Source organism: Pseudopodoces humilis, chromosome 4, assembly GCF_049639895.1.
Source record: "Pseudopodoces humilis isolate 2021_Gansu_Grassland_sample_001 chromosome 4, ASM4963989v1, whole genome shotgun sequence".
Taxonomy (NCBI): Eukaryota; Metazoa; Chordata; class Aves; order Passeriformes; family Paridae; genus Pseudopodoces; species Pseudopodoces humilis.
The window spans coordinates 31867973-31892513 of NC_142203.1; the positions used below are offsets into that span (position 1 = coordinate 31867973).

The 24541-nt window shown below is 44.2% G+C and overlaps 1 protein-coding gene across 2 annotated transcripts in view; it reads right to left on the reverse strand.

The window, feature by feature from the left end:
• LOC102112642 (metalloprotease TIKI1-like) overlaps nt 1-24541 on the reverse strand; it is a 79016-nt gene that overhangs the window by 47007 nt on the left and 7468 nt on the right. Inside the window, exons 1-2 of one of the 2 annotated variants that reach the window (XM_014259640.2) lie at nt 24327-24396; nt 23395-23955 (exon numbers count right to left, since the gene is read on the reverse strand). In XM_014259640.2, the coding sequence (XP_014115115.1) occupies nt 23395-23955; nt 24327-24362 (597 nt within the window). In that variant the 5' untranslated portion in view covers nt 24363-24396. Of the gene's footprint in view, nt 1-23394; nt 23956-24326; nt 24397-24541 lie in introns of those variants that run through there. The other variant, XM_088054198.1, reaches the window with a different exon arrangement.

The window sequence follows — 24541 nt, forward strand, 5'->3', positions numbered from 1 at the left end:
AACATGACACATAGGCTTGAACTGAAACTTGCCATGATGCAGCATAATTCATTTAACCATGAGACAAAGCACTCATGAGACAAAACTCTCGAGAACATTATCTTCAGGCCACATAGCAGCATCTGCCAACACATCCTCTCCCTCAGTCTAAAGTCACTTACCCTCCTGCTGTTTTTTTAACAGGCCCATTGGTGGCAGAAGTGTGAAACACTCCTCCTGTCTCCAAAATAATTCAATTTACACTCACTAGAGCCTGAAAATAAGGAAATCCGGAGACAACACCTATCCTCCCCTCCACAAAAGTATGTAAAGTCACTAGTGCAGCACTCTCCTCTGAAGCACTTGTCTTTTAGAATATAATCTTCTCAAACATGAAAATCTAATTCCTGCTGCAGAAACAGAGGCCTATTAAGAAGCAAAACACAAAGCACCCACCTACTGCTGGGTCTCTGCAATACTAGGCCACTGTCAACCTTAATGAAATAGTCGCTAAAATTAAAACAACATAAATTAACAAAATCCATGTTCACTATATCCTTTAACAGGAAACATCATAAACAAAAGCAGCATCACTTGAGATTAAAAAAGACACATTAACAGATCAGTAGAGAGTAAGCAAAATAATCCTATTCTGGTATTTGCATTTCTCCTAGATAATTATTTGGCTTCTGCTTAAAGGACAGATTTTGTTCACACCCAGGAAAATGTATGCATTGTAATCTTGAGGCGTGCTTTCTGCTCTTTTACCAAAAAGACATTCTTACCTCTTGAAAGAAAATATTTCAAATCTAGTTTATTAACACAGCTTCACTGCATGTGAAAAACCTAGACTTCCTGGGGAACTAAATCCACCTTCACTCAAAGCAGATGGACGACCTCACATGTTGTCTCAGCTTGCTTTGCTGTAACAACCCAGTTCTACCTCCCTAAAAGCCTACTGAAATGGCTTGTTACTAATAAGGGAACCAGATTCTCAGGCTAGGAAAGGATCAAAAAACAATGAACCTAGAGTGTGACTACAGCATGTGCCCAGGACGTATTTGTTTAGAAAAGCCAACAACAGAAGCAGCATGCTACCATCCTCTGTTCCTGTGAACTCTTCTGCTACTGGTATTTCCAAGTACTGGCAGAGCATATGCATTGCAACCATTTCGTGACAGCTCCACACAGCCCTGTAATCCTGTTGCTATACAAGGGACAGAAGGCACAGTAGAGGCAGAAAGACAATGGCAGATCTCAGAAATAGGGTCAGGTCTTCTTACTATAATTCCTCAGCCTGGAGACACCAGGTTCTTTTTCCATCACGTATTATCCCAAGCATCCTTCAATGGAAAAGAATGCTTTTGCCAAAAACAACCCCAAACAAAACCCAAACCCACATAAGAGTCACAATATACTCTTTTTCAAACCATCAAGAAGATTACATCAGCATGTTCATGATTTTCTTCCAAACTCAGGCCTCTCTGGCCTTTTTGCAAAAGTTTTGGTAGAAAAGAGTTCACCTCAGATTCTTCGAGCAGCTCTTGTCAAAGCCCACTGCAGAACTGGCAATCAGGAATTGCAGTGCTGCCATAGAGCCCAGGACACAGGTCATAGCTGAGACATGGAAGACACTACCACCTGATCACCCTGTACAAGGTATATGGAAGTCTGCAGGAGCACAACAGCAACAGCACCCACTTCCCCTGTAGCACACAGGCCCTGTTTGCAGAAACTCGCCTCCAGCCACCACTTCCATCTCCTTCTCCTGAACACCAAAGTCTGCTCCTACTCTACATCTTGTCTTGCAAGCTTTGCCTGGCATCCTGGAACACATCCTTTGGGCTCAGGCTTCTTTCATTTTCACTGGATGTCAAGTCTCTGGTATGTGTCAGAACTAACCACTGGAGACAAACATGGAGCAGAGGTAAGGGAGAAGAGACTATGCAGCCAGGTTTTCTGACACCAAGAGCATGTCTTTGCAGCCTCTGATCTCTGGTCTCCCACTGCACACACCCCAGTCCTACAACATCAGTGCTCAATGCTGACCTCTTTTCAAGGGGAGATTATTGTGCATAGGTGGGGCACTTGCAAAACATGCTACACTACATGGTCCAGGCCAGCCTAAGATTATGTCATGTGAACAGCTGACATGGATATGTCAGCATGCTGTTCCTCTGAACCTATTACAGTGAGCTAATTATCCAACAGCATTTGTTGCATTCTGATTCAGTCCTTTATGGGACTGCATCTTGTTCAACTCTCCCTCCTGGCCACAGCTGGAAAGAAGCTAGCCAGGCCTCGGAGGATGCACCAGCTGTAGTATCTGCCAGTAGGTGCACTGCATCCCAGCTACCTAGTGAAATACTACACTGCTTGCCTCTAGCAGACAAAATAAAAGCTAGGAAACAGTGACCTCAGAGGATAGAAAACCTGGAAAACATTTGAGGCCAACACTTACTAATTCATCTGACCTGATTAACATGCTTTGACCTGTTGGAATAGGTAACACTATTTATCAGATGGTCATTTTTTATTTTATCATATTTTATCAGCAGATACAAAAATCACCTTACAAGGAAGACGGCTGAATGGATACTTTTCTTGTAGATCCAATCCCAAACCAGTCCCTCTTCCTGTGCTCCCTTCCCATTTCTAGGGAATCTACTTCCACTTTGAAAGATCATTGGAGACAACAGGTAAGTCTGTTAAGGTGTCTCATTCTCCTGTAGAAAATAAAATGAATTTTCACAGCATACCACTGCTAAGACTATATCTGGCTCCTCCTATCATCCTTTCTAATTTCCTTGCTCCTAACTGCAGTTTCCTCCATGTATTTTCCACTATGTTGTGCCTTTCACCACTGGACTCTTCTCTGGTTTGTAAGGCCTTGAAGTATATGTCTTCTATGTTTTCTGCATAATCCAATCCCTAGGTTTTGGAATGACAAGCTTGATTCACTGTTCCTAGTTTTTACAGATAAGCAGTGAATGCAAAATTGACATTATTGTGTCAGACTGCACTGCGACAGTGGGAACTGCTATGTTGTCATGGAGTTACTTTACCTTTAAGAAAGTTTAAGTTGCTGGGAACTGCCTGGCGTCTTTTCTCCTGACCAATTATCGGTCATTGCTGAGAATTGACAGCAGTTTAGGCCATTGAAAAGTGGGATCAACTTGTGAACCCTACCTTAAAGTGTAAAACCAGAGCTTTCTTGGTTCTCTTTGTTTCCTGGCTGGGAAGGGTGGCAGAGCTCCAGGCCTCCCGTTCCCTGCCCAGGCCATGAGGCCGGGCGGGGACTGGGCTGGGCCCAGCGTCTCCCGGCCGGGAGATGCGGGTCCTGTGGAGGGGGTTTTCTCCGGGCTCCGGCCGGGCCGGGCCGAGCCGATCTCTGGCTCGGCTGCAGGTTTTTTGCTGTGGCTGGATTCACTGGAGACTGCTGAGTGAAGAAGGAGAGAGGCTCTGGACCTGCAGCGGGCTGGGCGCGGCGACTGCACTCTCCAGAGCAGCCATGAGGAACTTTCCATCACAGACGGCTCCAGCTCCTGCACCGGCCGGGGCCACAGAACTACCTACAACAGCCTGGGCAAGATTTTAACTCTTTCATTTCCCAGATGAGACTTGCGGATTAATCTTTTTATCCAGACAGAGAAAAGAGAGTGATCAACATGAAAAGAGACTTTATAAACTACCAGTGACAGGAAAGAAAAGAAAAGGTAGAGAATTAAGAAGATGCTTTAATTAAGCTGAAATATCTTTCTGTTAAACTATGGAAATGGACAATAAGGTCTTGAAAACACTCCTTTAATTCATGACAGTATATAGGGAGGAATAGAGTGTTCAAAGTGTAAATTTTGAGTAAAAAGTAGAGTAATTATGGCACAGTGAAGTGCTGGAAGATTTGAAGCCTTGAGAGGCAATGAGAAAACTGTTTTCTGGTGAAGCTCACGGAAACAGATGAAGAAGACTTTTTGCCTTTGAATAACTTATCCTTAAAAATCCCATCCCTAGACTCATGGCCCATACACACTTGAGAGTGATGTGAAAATGGGAGGAGTGGGCTCTAATAACAGCAGCTCTGGGCAGCTAACATTAGAGCAATGGAAAACTATAACAAAAATAGTTTTTCTTGTGAGAAACTCCATAAATTAACAGGAGGAAACTTCTGTTTCTCTATAAAGACTGGTGAAAAGACTGTAGTAAGAATTGGGACTGTTTTAACCATCAAAGTTCCAAAGGTTTTGTCTCTTTTGTCATGTGAACAAGGGAATAGTGGGTAGACAGGGGATGAAAAGGTTTTTCTGGAAGTTTATTCTGGTGTTCTTATTGTAGTTTGTCAATAAACTTTCTTTTTTTTCCCTTTTAAGTTTTATGCCTGTTTTGCTCTTGTTCTAATCCATATCTCACAGCAAGAAATAAGTAATTTTCTTAGTTATTGGTTTAAAACCACGACATATGTTCAATCTCTGTCCAGGAATTTCTTGTTTCACTGCTCACTGGAAAGAATCTAAGTGTATAAAAATTATCTTGTTGTGCAATTTTCAGCTGCAAACTGCTAGCTCAGGAGAGATTAACTGACATACAAAACATAACTGAAGAGCCCCTCGTAATGTCTGATTAGATGGAGCACAGAACTGCAAAGTAAATTCAGTAGAGTCTACGACATAGCAGGCTGCACATCAGGGACAGATTTACTACTTGTTTCAGTATATATTAAAAAAAAAAAAAAAAAAAAAGGTAAGAAATACTTTTGTCAATCCCACAGGAAGAGGGCTCTCTGCTATCACGGGCTAACCACTGATGCAGTAGTAGGCAAAATCTGGTACATTTTTCCAGACAACTTGCTGTACAGCATTACAAGATTGCCATCAAAGAGAAACCATAATGGGCTACCATCAAATGGGTCCCATACCCATCTTTTAACATCCCAACCTGTCTGCTTCTTCCCAACACAAGCCTTTCTTGTGAGTCTACAAAGCCCTGCATAACCATAAATCAGCAAAGGGATTCATGGCTGACAAGTCCATGTGGTGTCCTCACTGTTTCACCGGGACAAGTTGTGAAACTCTCCACAGGGGACCTCAAATGACCTGGACATCTAAAGCCTGCAGTGATATATGAAAAGTGATGGAGAACATCAAGCATCTCTCTCACAAGCTGTACCCTGTGTCATTAACTCTGCAGTTAAGCATTGCTTTATGTAGCTACTGCTGCATTTTCCACATGAAGCGACACACAACAAGTGACTCACCCCTGCATCTCAGTGGCAGAGCCTGGCGTAAGAATAACCACCTTGAAAAACCTTAGAGCCAAATTCTGCAAGGTTACATGTTGCTTGAACATCAGATAAAAAGAGTAGGACCAGATATGTGTGAAATGTAAACACTTAAGAGCAACCAGACCTCTACAGGACATGCTAGGTGCCTGCCACTGACATAGCTTGGACAACCAGAGGGGAAAGCAGTGATGCCAACACTAGGAACACAACATAGTGTTCCGTTGTGCCACTTATCATGTGCTGTCATTTAATGTTTGTAACATCCCTCAGACTTACAGTCTGTCCTTGAGAAATTTGACTTCAGCCTTCTGCACTCCTGCACCAACCATTTCACAACCCATTTTCCCACAGCTGCTCATGCTGTGCAGTTTTGAAGTCTAAACTAGCAATCCCTTTGCTGTTTGACTCATGCTGGGACCGAGTTGTTTCCTGCCACAGTTTTGCCACTGCTAAGATGGCATGTGACTGACGATAAGATCATCTTCCTGACTGGAGCTGAAGATGAGAAATGGATTGGCTTCAGTCACCACTCTCTGAGACCTAGACACTTCATCAGATTTTCATTCCTGTGAGTCTTAGCAATAAGATAGCACCTTAATTTTCTCCTGCCACTCTTATTAGAGGTCATAGCAGAGATAAGGGATGACTGCTTCTACTCAAATCAGTCTGAGGCAAGTACAGCTTCTGCCTTCATTAAAACTAAATGCAGTACAGCTTTCAGAAAAGTGCTTTCCCAACCATATTAACTCTCAGCTATGAAAGCCCATCAATAAAATCCTCTGCTGGAATTGTCTGTGGGCAGGATAAAGTTCTTGCTACCAGCTAACTAATCTGCAATCACTAGCCTCTAGGGACTGAAGGGATGGAAGAAAGCATCTTGGCCAGGACAAATGTTATTAGAAGCAGAGTAAGCTATCTACAGGATGTTTGAAAACCTCATGTAATACTTACAATTCCTGATGTGAATACTCATACATTGGTGAATCTCCAGGTTTCCATTTATGACATACAGCTAGACCTTGGGTGATAAATTGACTGGTTTCTAGGAGTGCCAGGCTGGATTAAAACACAATGTGAACAGAGAGCAAACAGAAATTCAAACAAACCAGCAATGCTAATGCAAACACTTGAGTTCCGACAGTGTAGAGGCAGGCATTTGCAAGCAGAGATGCTGCGACTGAAGAAGATCATGGCCAATTTCATATGAGATCCCAGCTTCAAAGCAGAAGTTCCTCCTTATTCAGCAGTACTGCACCTCTGCCTGGCATGGGTGACCGGGAAAAAAAAGATGGGACAAAGAAGTGGAAGAAAAGGCTCTGAACTGAAGCACTGCATTGTGCCCTGGGACAGTGTGACAACATGGAGAACCTTTGGGTCACTGAAAGTCCTGGAGAAAGGCAGGTGAGCATAGAAAAACAGGATCCCTCAGCTAGGGAGAAAATAATTGAGAAATGCAGAAGCACTACAGCAAATGCCTTGCTGCCAGCCTTGAAACAAGTCACATTTTTGATCCCTCTGCCAGGTAGAAGATGACAAATGTCTGCACAGCTCTCAACACCAGACCCTGGGAAACTCTTCAACCTTCAGTGAAATGGCACTATGTACAGCATGTACCCTGGTGAACCCACATCACCAGTCTGTGTTCTGGTCTCTGTTTCCCATCTGGAGGGAAGATCATTCCTTTTTGCTTCACAAGGGGCTGTCAGCAAATGGAAACCTAAGCCTTATCCCACCCCTCCCTGCACCTCTGGCTGTGCAACCTGCAGAGCATGCAGATGTACAAATCCAGCCAGGAATGCAGTCCTGCCTGGAGGGTATTTTCAATGCAGGGTGTAGCAAAGTCATGGCAGTCAGACTGGCAGGAATCTGGGCTTCCTTCTTGGTCATCTCCTGGCAGGCTGGACCACCACCTGGTGCATTCACACTGCGGCCAGGAGCAGAGTGGGGAGACCTGCTGCCCTGAGCCCTGCACCCATCTGTGAGGACATCACACATACTGCATGTGATTCTGGAAGAAGAAACCTTCAGTAGACACCAGCATCCAGGAGGCTTGCTACCACCACAGCAAGGAGTTGAAGCAGCAATACTTTTGCAGGGATGAAGCCTGTCATCCAATAGTCAGGGAAGGTTGCCTAATGGCTGCCTTTGTTTTTAAACATGAAGCAAAAGTGCTCACTTGATTACAATCAGAGCTCAGGCACTCCACTGGTTTGCATTAGACCTATCCAACTGTGAATAACAGTGTGCATTCCAGGAAAAATACAGGAAAGGGCAAAAAAACCAAACCAAGCCAACAAAGTTCTGGCCAAGTGTTGATGTTAAACTGTAAAAAGAAGCCAGGCAGGAATGCAGTTAAAACTCAGTTCTACCTCTGCCCCTTTGTGCTTACTCCAGAAAATAGCATGAGCCCAGAATTTGGCAGAAGGGAAGAAAAAAGAATTCTGCTCATCCTGAAGAGGAACAGGACTGAATTTCTGATGCCTGTGGAGTTCAGAGGCAGTGGAGAAAGTGACAGCAGCAGGATTATATGGACCATCATAGTACCAGGAAAACCAGACCTGACTTGAGAGTTTCTATAAAACTAGGCCCTGAATGTGGGACAAAAGGAAGAATGACCATCTGAAGCAGAAAATGGGAGTAAGTCAAATCCCTATGCTTTTATCTCTCCCCTTGTCGAGCTACACACACACACACCTTGGGGTTTGTTGTTGCTGTGAATACGACCACGTGAACACAAAGTAGCATTTCACTGAATTCCTGCTATCAGCAGTGACATCTGCCCTAAACCACGCTGCTGTTTAGACAGGGAGAGAAGAAAACAGAGCTCAAGAGAAAGTAGTACTGAACATGAGTGTTTCCTCTAACAGTGTCCAAAGCTCTTGACCACTCTGTCTCTACATCACATGGCAAATGCCCTGACTTGGTGAGGTCTAGCACCATGCAGCAGTTCTATAGACTTGCTTGAACCGACAGGCTCTCAAGTGATCCCTAGCATCTCTATTAAGAGCAAGAACAGAACAGCATGCAGCACATGGCCTCAGAGTGTAAACTAGGCAGATACTACTGAGTCACCACCACCATCACTCCACTGCATTGCCTGAGAACTTGCTTTATGCCAGCATCCAGTCCTGCACTCCCTGACAAACCACAGCCACAACTCTGAGTTCAGCTAAAAGCCTGCAGGGTGGTTCCTTCCAGAGAGGTATTGCTGGTAGGATACATAGAAGCAATAATTATGGATGACCATACATCTCCTAAAGACAATGGTATGTGGAAACACCTGCTTCTCCTTTCTCATAGTCACCCAGAATCACAGAATGAACTAGGTTGGAAAAGACCTTTGAGATCATTAAGTCCAACCTATGGCCTAGCACCACTTTATAAACTAAACCCAGCTCTAATTCATTTATGTTCCTGAGCTAAGGACATAATTAATCTAAATTTTAGATGTCTGCCAAGCTGCATGTGCACAATCATACATGGTAAATGGAACATGAAAGCAGTGCCATGGACTTTCTGCAGCAAGCCCATGATCTCTGGAAGTTACAAAAACGTTATGCTCCAGCAATACAGGCAACCCATCTTCCTTAATCCACCACAGCAAAGAGTAGATATGTTCAAGACAGGTCTTCAAACCACCACAGTAGCCTTGAGACACTACCTGTTAGGAAATTACCTAAGCAAAGCAATGTCTTTGGAGGTCTCCAGTCCTCACTGAGCATGACAGAAGAGATACCTCCACCTAACTATAATGCTATCTGTAACAGTGACAACACAATGACATTTTGGAAGCAGATTTGCAACAGTAGTAATCTGCTCCAACTATTCCTTTGGTCAGATGGAAATTTTAACTTTTACTGTCAAACTGGACAAGCCTAAAATAATAGCCAAATTTTGGGCAAAAGAAACTAGATTACTCCCAGAGAATTAATTACAGTGCCACCGTGTAGACATGCTGCAGTTTCCTCAGACAGTATGAACCTCAGCTGGGGAGGAAATACTGAGAGTACGAACAAGAGGAGTAAGTGAATTCAGCTACCTACCATCACCACTGCTGCCAGAGTTTCCCACCTCTATGCATCACAGGGTTCCTGGCACTGTTGCTGTCCCAGTAACCTTCACAAAGCACCACTCTGGGAACCAACACAAGCCATCTTAACAACAGCACACAGGAAAGTGTCTAGTATTCCACGACAGCCTTAAATTAAGGGGACCTGGAAATACAGGTGCTTTTTAGATCATTCTTCATCTGTCTGGTGCTCCCTGTACTCAGTGCCACACATCAATGACAAGCTGAGGCTGTTACCACCTACCAAATTCCCAGCCCCACACTTGACAGCACAGGGTATGGCAAGGGCTTCTGTGGATATGAGGGGACCAGTGTCACACCACATGCTCACAGGGCACTCTGTCCACCTGTCATGCATCCCTGCATCTACCACACTGGTGGCCATCCCCTACCCTGTGCCAGACAGAAACAGGCCCCTTAGAGAGTCCTGGAACAGATGTAAACCATTAAAGTTAAGCCAGGGCCTTAGTGAGATGAAAGTGCTGTTGAACCCCAGTGGATCATTCCTGACTAACCTGAGACAGGAATGGGGCTTCCAGGCAGTATTACGGTTTTAAGGTCCCACTTCATTCCTTGATAAGCAGGTAAACAGAGTCCAGAAGAGGTGGTGCCTGCTCCTTAACAATCTTTCTCTGCAGGCATTGCAGCATTGCATGCAGATCTACAAGACTTTTGGTTCCTGTCACATGCACACACACACACAGAGCGCACACACACACACAGAGCGCACACACACACACAGAGCGCACACACACACACACAGAGCGCACACACACACACACACACACACACACACACACACACACACACACACGGAGCAGATGCCTGAGGGCATTTCCAGCAAGCTAGCAAGGGCCTCCAGTACCTCAGGACCCCTGCTTCTCAACGTTCATTTAAATATTCCTAAAAGCTCAGCCCATTTGCAGATGATGTGCAGCAAAGAGCACACAACTTTGACCTGCAGCTGCCACCCCATTCTTGCCTGCTGAAGTCACAGTACCTCTGTTTTAGAAAATCTTATTTTCCTATCCCTCATTGTAAGAAAAAAATCTGGTTTCACATTAGCGTAAAGACAGTCACTGGCCAGTTAGATCAAAATGTACATGCACAAATCAGTAGCTACTTAGTCACAGTTTCTGTTTCAGAGAGGTATCTGGTGGCAACTTAAAGTCTAAATAATGGCAGCTCCACTAGGTCCTGAGGAAATTTGTTAAACTGGCTAATTGCCTGCACTAGAGACCAATTACATTGAATCTGATAGCGTGTTTCCTCACATCTAGGCCACCAGACATACATCATTTGTTATATTGTCCTGCTACCTCAAATACCCAACCAAACTCAAGGAATGATTTCTCTGGACACAACTTTTCAGATCAGGTTTGCTTACTTTCCTGTTATAAAAGCATGGTCTTCAGGTTCCAGAAAAATGATGTAGCTCTTTCCTCACCTATATCCAGCTCTTCAATGATCTCTGAAGTGCTGACACTTCAGGACTAGGCAGCATTCCCACACTAGGGTCCTCAGAACATTTCTCCCTTACTCCTATTGTTCATCTAAGGACTGCATGTCCCCTCTCAGCTGAGCTACTGAGCTTGGCAGTCATGTTAAGTGATAGCTTCCAAGCCTGTTGCACCACCACGATATTCCAGACAAGGCCCCAGTCTTGCTAGCTTGACATTTGTGCTTTGCTCTAGATGTACAGCCTTGCACAGAACAGCACCAGACCCACCCTGCTTTTCAGGTGACTCAGCTCTGCTCCCACAGCTGACCTGTTGTTTACATCCCCTCCAACCACAGCATCTCCATGCTTGTGCCAACACTTAATGCAGTATTTGTATCACTGACAAAGCCACTGAGTAATGCAGGGCCCGGAGCAGAGACCTTTAGTACAGCTTGACAAGATTTTTTAGCTTCCCTACTCACTGGTGGAGGATGACTCCTCATATGCAGCTGTTTCATAAGAACACACAAATACTCTGGGCTACCTAAAATAAGCTATTTTGATTTTACCTGGTGTGTACTCCTATATCAGAGTATCACCAGGAACAAAGTCAAGCTTTTGACAAAGCTATGTGTAATTATGTCACCAATTATTACCAAAAATCATACTCATATGAAGAAGTTGTCTGACAAAGAATACTAAATACTGTCTTCCATCAATTCTTCACCAGCTGCAGAGCTTATCAGACTTTCTGTGCTCTGACCAAAATGAACTTTGGGTAGATTGGCAGGCTACTCCCTCATTGTCCTAGAAAAATGCTCTTACAGTAGTTTTTTTTTTACACTCCCCTGAATTTTTTCAAGTGCAATTAATGATTCAAAGAGCTCCTTGGCTTAGTCTCTAAAAATTATGGACTGCAAATTAACCATTGTTTTGAACATTTAAAAACAATGACGTTTAACATTTTTCCTAAATACTGGAAGCAATTTGTCAGCAGAGCAGAAAACATTCTCTTACGAACAAGCTACAAATACAGAGTCTTCCCCTTTCAAAACATCATAAAATAAATAGTGATTATTTCTGCCACTGCTTTTTCAGCATGCTTTTTCATTCCTGGTCAGTATGAAGCCTACACCACTCCTAGGAATTCAGGAATCCCTGATACATTTAAAGAATCCCTTTTTATTACTCAAATCTGCTGCCCAAAAGCTCTTCACTGGTACCCTTCAGTTCCCCCATTGCCTGTCTTTGCTTGCAGATTACTTGTTTGTGTTGCTTGCTTTATTTTTCTATTCATTGCATTTTGAGTTTTTTTTGTGCTTTAATCTCCTTTGTTAACCAAACCAGCTTTCTTCAAAATTAAAAAAATTTGTCTTTGCAAATGCTGAATTGTGGTTTCTCAGCAACCTAATCAGGATTCTTGAACAACTCCCAGTTATCATTCCTATTTTATACTTAAGTTCTTCCTTCTACTTTATCTGGCCTATAATTCTTTTCCATTTCAAAAAACTGATCCCGCTCCTTAGAGTACCAATCATTCATATTATTGGTTGGGACTATATATTCTCTTTTCACATAAAAATAAAGTTCAGTCACTATTATTTGTACCTAAGCAAGCATCCTTTTCAGTTCAGTGATTCATTTTTTATTAACCTGGGTGAGGTCGGTCTGAAATTGCATTACTCCAAGACAGCATCAATACTTTCTAGACAGTGTTATTCATGTATGTGTTTTCGGTAAATAGCCTTCTCAGAGTGCTGAAGTACCTGAAGTACCTAAATAGGATTTTTCTCTTGTTCTTCTCTGGTAGAGTTTCAAGGAATGCTCACCCATGCACTGTGCAGTACTGGTAACATCACTGCTGATCAGCTAAAACCTTGAGCTTTCCATGTCTTCTTTTCAATTACCAACAGCTTCAAAGCAAGTAAAAATACATGTGGTTCATATTCTTGTCCGTCTCTATTTCATCCTTCCTAGAAAACATGGCTGTAGCTACTTTGTTTTTTAGCATTACAAAAATGCAGTGTATCCCAAGGGACTCCATCTATGACAATAGCCCATTTATCTTTATAAACAAGCCTCATAAATTCACACAGGAGCAAAACTTGTGATCAAATTACCCTAGCATAACAAGTTACTGTGCACTGGCTGAGCAGCAGAGACTGTACAGGAGCTGAGAGGCTGTACCATGTGATTTCTTTCATCAGAAATGCCTCTGTTTGAAGCTTCCAACCACTCCTCTCATGCCTGCATTTTACACAGTCAAGCCATATACACAGGCTGCTGTGAAACTGGAAATGCAGTGGCCAACACAAGACTGAAAGGTACATTACCTGTCTATATTACCCACTCTGGTCTCAAGGAGAGTATAGATACACCTCATCTCAGGATATCTGCAACTACTTCAGTACAGACATTTCAGCCTTAAAAACTTCCAGAGACCATTTTGCCAAATATACCAACAGTTGACAGGATTTTATTTCCTCTCTCAAAGAGCTACCGAGGTATGTTTGATCTGTTTGCACTTTGGTAGATACCCTGAAACTCCAGGGACAGGAATTTCCTCAGGCATACGTGGACGTCAGGGGAGCTTGTGTAAGATTATAGGCATTGGCTATCACAGGCAACCCTACAGGTAGCTCATTTTGTTAGAGCACTGTGCTGATAACACCAAGGTTATGGTTCAACCCTGAATGGACCATTCACTTTAGAGCTGGACTTGATAATCCTTGTAGGTTGCTTCCAACTCTGAATATTCTGCAATCTGGAAACTGTGGTTCTGATCAGGTGATCAAACTGCTGCACATTCCCAACAGTATGGGCTGTTTTAGCCAAGATAAGGCAGGAGCTTGAAATCTGAGCTCAGAACAGCAGCAAATTTGTCTAGCAGGGACTAAGGGCGTGTCTTTCCTGCTGAGACAGCTCTAGTCTAGTCTATCAACCACAGAGGTCCCAAAGCTGTATAACCCTGAGTGAGATGTCTAGTGAAACAATGGGGAGTTAGCTTTGTGTTGATCCTGTGTAACCATGGAAAGCTAAGCTGCTTTCGTTTTCTTTACCAATGGATTCTGACATAACTTACCTGCCTTTCAGAAGGCAGAGAGGTAAAAATGTGGGAAGAAACCAGTGGATTTTCAGCATCTGAGTGATTTAGCCAGCTCTTCTTGGCAAAACAAGTCCAAACCAGTACCAAAACCTGCTTTTTGACCTGGTTCTTTAGGTTGTGCAGGAGCCAGGACTCAAAGATTTGCAGTTGGAGAGGAAGAAGTTTAGGACAATACCTAGATGAAATTTTGTCAGTGATTGAAATATCTAAGCAGTTAGTCCAGTACCCCAAACAAAGGTAAAGCTTTTACCTGACAAAAGTGAAAATTTGGCCTACACTGAATTAGGGGAACTGTAGTGTCAGTACCAGAGTTCTCAACACTTTGTGCTGGCATACCTCTAGCAGCACACCAGAGCAGGGCTGCAGCTCTCCTGCTAGTTTAGAGCATCTGGTGTTATTTATACAATATGTTCCCGTGAGAAACAAAACACTTCCCCTGAGCTTGGAGGGAGCTCTTCAAAATGCCAAAAGATGATGGAAGACCAAAGACAAGGAACTGTATGATGCCATTCTGTGTTGACTTCTCTCAAGGAGTGAAAAAAGGCTTGTGCCCTCAGCCAAGCAAAGCACACCATGAAAGTCACATCCTTGGTGGCGGCAGGATGGCTCATCCTGTGTGATATCCCAGTGAGCCAGCTGAAAGGCAGAGGGGCTAACTTTGCCTGGGGTACTCTCAAGACAGCAACAAGGCCCAATATTCTCCCCACAAACCATGTCTCACTGGGGTCGCTCCCTACATTATTACAAGTGGCTAGTCTGACCATACCTATCCACCAGACATACTCAGCAAATGCAGCCAGAATCTCAGCTTTTACCTTGGAGAAAATGGGATGAGGCTTGCTGCCTGCATCAAGTAGCACCTGGAAGCACTGATTTATTTGCAGCTAATTCAGCTAGATTTGATGCACAGTTGCAAACCCAGTTAATTTGAAGTTTGACAGCCTGATGGTCCTAAAATACATATAGATATTTGTCTCACATGGTGCTGGGGAATTATCAGTGTATCCTTGGTATCAGGGTATTCTGGAGGTACTGGGATACACTGATAATCCTTACAGAAATGAAGTGTTTGAGTAAGTTAAGATGCAAACCAGTCTCTAACACTATGTGTTGCTAACAAACACACTCAAAAGGCAAAACAGGTCACACAAAACCACATAAAACCTGCCATTAACAAAATAAAATTTTATTTGCTGGAACAATCTTGTAATGCATTTACCAGACTTGACTTCACAGAGGTCAATGGAATATAACTATTTTTGTCAAAGATTAATCTGAGTCCTGGCTGAAGCTAGCAATCCTGCTAAAACGGTTTTAAAAAAAGAGACTAAGATATGAAAAAGGTTAGTTACCTAAATCTTCCCTCAAACAGTAATAGGACAGGATTGACATCACAGTTAATTGCACACTAAACACTGTTACATATTTAGTCTTAATTGACAGGACTTTTCTCAAGATCCATGGAAAAACCCTTCTAAACTTCTCCCTGGTTTAAGACTGCACAGCAAACTGTTCCCCACATACTCGTCTGTTCACATGTGACCTCTGCATGCTCAAGAAAGGTAAGTTTTGTGAAAAGAGAGAACATATGGCCATCTGAATGAATGCTCCAGCAGGGAGGGACACTGCCAAGCTTACTTCAGCTGACCCATTATATATCAAATTCCAAGTCCATCTCAGTTTCATTTTGGGAACAAGCTTTCCACATCTGCCCAGTGGAACAGAAGCCTACAACCTACGGAACAACTCCTCCACTCACACCTGCCCTCAACTCAAGCCGCCAGGGGCTAAAAGATTTCTTGAGCCAGAGATGGTACCTGGGACATGTATGAGATTCCCTGGTGTGACTATCCTTCATCCGTCTGTCTAATCCCTTTGCAACTGTTCACACACCTTGGTGTCTGAGCATCTTTCATCCAGGCATGCTAGAAATGGATGATGTCTGGTGTGGATGTGCATATGGCTGCTAAACTTGTTGGATTATAATAATTTTATTGAGGAACCCAATCTTTTCTCCATTATCAACAAAAATAAAGAATTATTCCTATTCTTTGTTTTTTGCCTTAGGTCAGAGTTATCTTAAAGTCTTAAGTTATCTTAAAACTGTCTTCAGCCTTATCCTACTTGCAATCAATCCTTCAAATTATCTAATAAAAGCCTTAATGAAGATTATTGTAAATAATTATACAATATAGTAATTTTAAGTCAACAAGTATAATGGAAACCATACCCTTTCCAAAAACTTTGATAACGTTTTCTGCAATAAGACAACAGCATCAATGAACAGTTTTCTCAAGGGAGTGTATTGCAGTGGGAATTTACAGAAATACAAAACCAACACTTCACATACTGAAAACATGGGGAACAGAAACAGTACTTAGAAGACCCAAAACTGCAAATGCAGATGAGAAAGAACATGTAAGTTGGCTTGCAAGTTCACCTTAACCAGGGAGCAAACAGGGACTGGACCAACAACAATAGCAACACTTTTTCTTTCCTGGGAAGCTCTGTGAGTAAAAAGTTCTTTGACAGCCTCTGGCATGAGCGCTCAGAAAACCAGTGTGCCTGAAAGAACCACAGCCAAACACAGATGCAGAAACAAGGAATGATGAGGACAGTGACAATACCACTGCACCAAACACACACAGGACTGCCATGTCACAAGACAGATGCTGCTAGGCCTGGGAAGAGCTCAGTCAACAGCACACAGAAAATGTGCACTTCTGGGACAGGCTCAACAAACAGAACATTAAAGGACAAACTGGTTACAGCTGTAATGCACACGCAAGTACTGCAGAGGCTCTTCAGTAAAATACAAACCCTCAAAATCAAAAAGATGAAAACTAAAGCTGGACTTTATTTTTCATCTGAATTTTTTGATGAAAACTAGAACTCAGTCTTCAGAACAGGAACGTGGGTGACAGGAGTGCAGTCCAGTTCTAATGTGTGAAAGGAAGCTGTCTTCCCAGCTTCTGCAGGCATATGCCTTTAAGGTGTCCAGACCAGTTACAAGTTTTTTGTCCAAGGGAAAAGCTGGCAGCTACAGTCCCACGCTTTGGGTTCTGTAATGGCAGTAAGTACTAAGCTCTTGGGATCAGGCATCTGACAGAGCCACAGCATCAGACCACCATGATCCATCACTGTAACTCTGTCAAAACTTGAGAATGTGCAGAACAAAGTTTTGCACAAGGGCACCCAACTCCTCAACAGCTGATTACACCAAGGCCATTATCACTGCCCTGCTACACACTCCTTACTTTTGGCTGAGCTTTTCCAAAAAGCCTTCAGCTCAGAGCTTCTGTGTGTTACCTTGAGTGGCCACTGATGCCTGGCACCCCTCAGCCTGCTGACAGGGCTATGCTCCTCTGCAGCAACAGTGCCCTCACCCAGAGCTGGAGGATCTCAAGTGACATGCAGTGCACCTGCCAACCAGCCCACGGGCTCAGCACTACCTGCCAGCAGACAGCAGGATAACCCAGTCTAGTGCACTTGCTAGAAGTTAGCAGGATAACCCAGTCACAGGAGAGCTCAGAGCAGTGCATACATTTCATCGCCCAGCCTTTGCTCACTGAGTGAAAAGGGAAGTGCACAGGCATGCTCACACCGTAAAACTGACACTTGCAAGGAACCTCCTTGGAAGCAGCAAGGACAAGAAGAAGCCACATTTGCCACCTGACATCTTCTGTTTCTGCTGTGTAATATGCTGAGCTAAGGACATATTTGATGGCAAAATCCAGCTAGCTGACAGGCATACAGAGTGCAAGTGCAAGGGATTTCAAAGCCCTGCCACAAAGCCCAGACTGTTTGAAACAAACTCCCCACCCTTCTGAAGGCAGAAACAGCCTATCATCACTGTATGCCACTTTCACTGAGGAAAGAACCCTACAATTCCCAGACAGGTAAAAAGGTCTTAATTAAACTATAATTATTTCAATGGATATGCAAAGCCTTAGTTATTTTCATTCCCATCAGCCAGCCCATTCCCCATCCTTGACAGCTAGAAGTGGAGTCTGCAGGTTTGTCTACATATAAACCAAAACCAAAAACAAATCTAGGTCACAGACTACAGCAGCCAAAGATGCAAATAGGATCACTTGAGTTGTTCCAGCTCCAGTTCATGCGCACCAAACCCTGATGTTCCCATCCCCTGAGGAAAGAAGGCTGGTCCTAACAAGCCTGGAAGTTACACCTGTGGGGCAGCAGATTACTGCAAGCAGTGTCCCATCCAACTTGTTTAGCAATAAAATGGTCTGCTCCTCTGTCAGCTCCTTCATCAAGTAATGGCTCTTTGCCTTTCTGTGCTCCAAATTTGGACCTAAACTACAGAATTTAATCTCTTTTCAGATTTTGTGCCTTTCCTTGCTTTTTTCCTCTTTTAGAATCTCAATTACTGTCATTGTCAAAGATGAGCCTAAACCAAGATCTTGTGAATGGAAACACTGCCAAATCTGGCCTCATCATCCCAGAAATTAAAGACAACTATTGTAACTGACCAACCAAGTACAGCAAAAACCTCCTTTACTTGAAATCAGAAGACTAGCACAAATCTCACCAATTTCATATTGTACCTTTTGCACCTCAAAGGTTTCAAGACATCACTTCTAACTCCCTGAGAACAGGAAAAAATCCAAACCAACTAATAAACCATGTAACGAAGCAATGGTGTCTTTGCTTCCTACTTTCCCCACAAATACAGGCTTTTCCTAAATAATAACTTTTTACAAGGGGTAATCAAGGGTGGTCCTTTCACCCAAGTGGGTACAGGGTTTAAGCAGCAAAAATTATGCTGCTATTATGTCAGAAGGGCTGTATTTGCAAAGCAGGAGTCTACAGCTCTCACATAGTTGAGACATTTAAGTTAGTGATCCAGAACCTGGAAGTGCTGGGAAAAGCAAGAATCTCTCAGCACTTTCCTGCTTGCAAAGGTTATTCTTTGAGTAGAAAAATAAACACATAATGTCCTAATTAATACAAAATGATCAATGTAGAAAACTTTGCTCCATTTCCTATCTGTAATGAGCTACATGAGGGACTGGCTGAAAGATGGAAATGACAAGACTTTCAAGTGTTCAGTGCCAGATTTGGAGACAGGATTTCATGAGCAGTCAGCCCCTTTTGGGTACTGGCTTCCTATTGTGTCCCAAGTCTTTAAAGACTATGTCTGAATATGCAGCAATGTATTCAGACGCTCAGTTAGGAAGAATGCTGTGACAAGGCATGACCACAAGAAAGTCATGTGGGAAAACAATTCTTAAATCAAGAACAGGTAATAGAATCTTTCACCAAGTGTCCCAGTACTGGAGAAGCCAAACTGGCCAGGGTCATGGCTAGGAAGTAGTGATGGCTGGACAGTGTTTACACACTTAGCCATGGGTCCATACAAAGGGACCTAAGTCTAAACTTCTTGTGTTCAAGCTGAGACCAGTTTGCGAGGAATACCATCTTGGACACCACCTTAATGCACCAAAGCAAGTGCCTGGAACAGTACAAGAAACAACACTTGCTTGTCTTCTGAGCCAGTCTTAAACTGATGTTCTTGACACTACTGAAGCCAGCAGCAAAACTGTTTTGGGCTGGAGCGGTAATGCCCCCAATAAAGCAAACATGTAAGCATATGCATAACTGGAAAGGAACAGCTGGGAAAGACTGACTCCATGCTGGAAGTCAGCAGTGGCAGATCGTACACAGTTAAAAAGCCCAGACACAGATAGGAATGGGACCTATGCAGGGTATTGCAACAAGAGAGGCACTACCCACTAAGAAGGTGGAGTGGCAGAACAAGTCTGTAAAACAGACTAGGATGGAAACAGCATGAAAGAAGAAAAATAAATGCCATGGCATGGAGACAAAGTAGTCTTTACATATTCCTGAAGTTGCACAGAACTTGGAACAAGAGGGATTGAGAAGGCAGTAAAGTATTTCACAGATTGTGTACACATCATTGTATACTGAACAGAAATGATACTTTTATGATTTGGCAATGTGGGCAGCAGCCTGAACTGAGCAAGAACAGAGAGACTTGGCAGGTAAAATAAGAGAGTCATAAACCAAAAGCCTTTGGTACAAAAAGCCAAGGAAAATGAGCCACTTGACAGGCACTGTTGGCTGTTGTGTGCATTTTTGGTGTTTTTTTTGGTTTGTTTTTTTTTCACTGTTCCCTCTTCATAAGGAGAAGGAAGTTACTAATACGGGTTTGCCTGTACTTTGCAGTTACAGAGCACTGTGCCCAGGTAGACAATAATAAATTGTTCCAGACCTTCACCTGCAATAACATATACCAACAAGGCCTTGTTCAATGGAATGGATCAGAACAGAGACCTAGCTATTAACAGTGTATGGTTTGGAAGTGGCTTGGGAGTCTGCCTTACCAGCCAGAAGAATAATTTGTGATGTGAAAGAAAGAGCAAACCCTTGCAGAAACAAACTGAAAACACTGACCTTGTTTCTCTGCTAAGTAAATAAGCTCTCTGTAGTTCTGCTGTAAGAAAAAAAACATCTCCCTAGATGACATCCAGAGGGACCTTGGTAAGCCTGACAAATGGGTCCACAGGAATCTCATGCAGTTTAACAAGACTTAATGACTCGTGCTGCACCTGCGTCAACCCCCAGCATCAGCACAGGCTGGGGATGAACAGGTCAAAAGCAGCCCTGTGAGAAGGCCGTGGGAGTGCTGCTGGGTGAGAGGCTGGACATGATCCAGCCATGGGCACTCCCAGCCCAGAGAGCCAAACGTGTCCTGGGCTGCATCCAAAGCAGCGTGGGCAGCAGGGGAGGGAGGGGATTCTGCCCCTCTGCTCTGCTCTGGTGAGACCCCACCTGGAACCCTGCATCCAGCTCTGGGGGCCCAGCACCACAGATGTTAGAATAGGTTCAAAGGAGACCACCAAGATGGATTAAAAGAAAGGAGCACATCTCCTATAGGAAAAGGCTGAGACAATTGTTCATCCTGAAAAAGAGAAGGCTTCGGGGTGACCTATAATGCACCTTCCAGGATAGGAAGGAAGCCCACAAAAAAGACTTTTTACAAGGGACAAAGGGGAATGGCTTCAGAGTGAAAGACAGTGGGTTTAGACCAAATATTAGGAAGAAATTCTTTACTGTGAGAGTGGTAAGGCAGTGGCATAGGTTGTCCAGAGAAGCTGTGGATGCCCCATCCCTGGAAGTGTTCAAGGCCAGGTTGGATGGGGTTCTGAGAAACCTGGTCTTAGTGAAAGGTGTCCATGCCCATCGCAGAAGGGATGGAACTAAGTGATCTTTGAGGTCCCTTCCAACTCAGGCCATTCTGTGATTCTATTATATTTCTTGTACAGTGTTAGACTATTCCTTATGGGTTTTGTTCCACTTTTCCCAACATAAATTTCTAAGTCATGCCTGTGTGTTTGCTTGTTTGAAAAGCAGTCACAGAAGCAGCCCAGTACTGGGAGTTTGCAAAGAACATCACACCAAAGAAAATAATTTTCAAAGAGCCTATTTCAAACTCTTTGTCTGGTTTCTATTAAACACCTAATTAACTCTATTGCCTGAACAAACAGACAAGAAAGCTCCGAAGTCAAAGACTTAAATGATTGCCAACCACAAGAGTTCACAAGTCAGTTTCTGAAATAGCCATGAAATTGGCTCAGAAGCACAGAAATCATCTACCTCTGGTTCTCCTTCTCCTTGAGCTGGCTGCATTGGAAATCTAGTAGTGGGCAGCAGTGGAGGTGTGAATTTGCAGTGCTGTAGCTGCTCCAGTCAAGGAACAGTACATACACTCCCTCCCCGGGAAGTGAGCAGGCATGGGAGGAGCTGCAGCCTTCGTGATGCAAATGCACACCTCCACTCCCCGCGGGGCAACCACGGGGTATGATTTTCCCAACTAGAGGTAAGTTGCTCCTGCAGTTTTTGTCTCTCTGGCCTTGTCAGAAGGTTGGGCAATTCTGGATGTTGCAGCTCTGTGTCCCTTGCCCATGCAGCTTCATGGATTACTTGGTATTTATCCCATCTGCAGAACAGCACAAAACCAGCTGCTTTTTGAGGAAAGCTGTGAAGGCCTAAGAGACAACACTTACATGAGCTTAGCAGGGGCATGATTTGCAATCAAAATTTCTCAGTCTCTCTACCACTTTCTTACAAGGCAGTGGAGAAAAATGCCCATGCCTCCACTTCTATCATGATAAACTTTAGGGGCAATGCCAGCAAAAGAAAAACATGGGCGATAATATCTATAAATCCTCAACCAGGTAAGTGGTGGAAAAGAAGGGACTTCCCAGACTATTCCCAGGTTAGCTGGGAGCAAAGAGCAACAGCATAAGGATTCAAACCACGCTGTTAAGCAAAAGATTGGAGATGCAAATGAGGTTGCCAGCTCCAAACAATGGAAAAGAGAACTGCCTGCAGTTAAAGACTGCTCAAGTGATGAGCTGTTGTGCATTCCCTGCACCATGGTCCCCCCACCATCGCAGTCTGGGGTAGCAGCATTCAGACACTTCAGGCATTTGTTCTGAGCTGCTGTCCCTGCCCTCCCTTCTCCTCCTTCCCTTCCAAACTGTGCATCAGTGACAGGACAGGCTTCAGGATGCAGGGGTGAGAGCAGGGCATCAATCAAAACTCCCCAGCCCTATGACTAAAGGTCCTCCCGTCTTATGCTACTAAGGCATACTGCAAAATGCAGGTCTTGATTATTCCTAAGCAAATGCCACTTCCACTCCCCAAACTAGCACTGCCCTGCAGTGAAGGTACCACACATCAGAGAGCAACATTATGCCTGTGATCCCACTGGGCAGAGACAACAACAGACATTACTGCCTGGTGTATTTTATTCAGAGAGGAGCATCTCATCCAACACATGGACAACATAGAGGTCATTCTGCTGCATGAACCACAGTGCTGAACTCCAACAGGTTTGCAAATACAACAGCATTTGCACAAGGGCCTGTACTAGTCTGTGAAGCTCCCTGAAGAAAGCTGTGCTGTGCTGACCCTTCCCTGGTAACAAAGGAAGGGAAAAAAATCAAAACCAACAAACACAAAAAAAACAACTTTTCCCTTTTACCAGTGTGGATGTTGGGCCCCTATTTCTGAGGGCATCAAGATATTCACTGTGTTGCTTTCCAACCAGCAATTACTTCTCAGCACTACTCACAGCACCCCTGCTTTCCCCAAGTAATCACACCTTTCTTTTTAACTTGCTATTACGAAAACAAGTTTGGACATTGAGGCCCAGCCTGTCCTGAGCTCCTGCAGGGCAGCCCAGACAGGGTCAGAAAGCACATCCAAAAGGTCCAGTGTCTCTGAGGGTTTAACATACCCAAGGAAGAAATCAGGGGGTCTTCCCAGGCCGAGCTTGGATGAATTCATTTCTGGCCTGATCTCCTGTGCTAGCAAATTCTCCTGAAGATGCCGGCAAAGGCAGGGGCTGCAGGGAGCAGACACAAGTCTCTGGGTAGAAAGCACTTACCCCATGCCCCAGCCCATGCTGTTGCTGCTGCGATATCCAGCTCAGCAGCTAGCCTGGCACCCAGCACACCACTCCGCCTCACCTGGGAGAAGTTCAGCCCATTGAGCGGGTGGCACTGCTCTTCTACTTTCTCCACAGCGCCCGTTTGCTTCCTCAGCCGCTCCGCTTCCTGGGCCAGGAACAGATCCAGGACGGGCACACCTCGTGACTTGATGTCTACCTCTGTCAGGGAGTTCACCATCAGCATCACCCAGACCGGCCTCTTCCGCTCCCAGTTGCCAGCAATGGCATTGAAGAGGTAGTCAGCGTACAGCCCTTTGCCCCGCTGATCTGGGGTCATCCAGGATGGCATCATGAGCTTGACATACTCCAGGTGCCGCTTCAGCCGGCGGTAGATGTCATGGGGCAGCACATCTTGGAGGTTCTTCCCCTGTGGCAGGAGTTGGCAGCTGGTGAGAGCCGAGATAGTGTAGGGATCAGTGAGATCCAGCTCAAAGTACACGATGTGGCTCTGCTGGAAGGCTTTCTTGGAGTTCTCTGGGATGAAATCCCAGACACGCGTGTATGGGACATGGATGGTGCCAAAGAAATAAGATGGGGGATCTCTCTTGATTGTCCACAGGAAGGAGTTCAGCTCATTTTGCTGGGAGAGAGGGAGACACAGCTGAGTAAGTACACACACATTTACGCCAGGCCACTGCAGCAGAGGGCTTAAGGAAAACATGGTGCCAAGCCAGTGGGTCACCTGGCTCAGCAGCTTGCCAGCATGGACTTTTCCTAAAGTGACTTTGCTCACATAAAGTCCTCTTTGACCATTGTTTTTCTCAGGTCCTGCAGTAAAAATTCCACTTTCATTAAATAAAAACATAAGGATATTGGCATTGGCTTTCTCCTCCTGAAAGGTAACATTACATCCTCTCAACAGTAGCATCACCTGATACATTATCTGGGTATCTGCCAAAAGCAGCAGCAGAGCACAGGCCTAGCACACTATGATTCAAGCACAACACTTACCCAACTTCTGCCATTCATCAAGTCAAAAACTGGCATCACTTGGCTGAAGCAAAGCAGGACAGCAAGATTTCTATCACTTTTATCTCTCATTTCAGCACAGCAATGCACGTTTCATCAAAGAAACTGCTGTGACAGTCAGAAGGTGGCACAGCATCACGGGTGAACTTCCCACTTTGAGCATGCTGGTTTTGGTTGGGGTGGAGTTCATTTTCTTC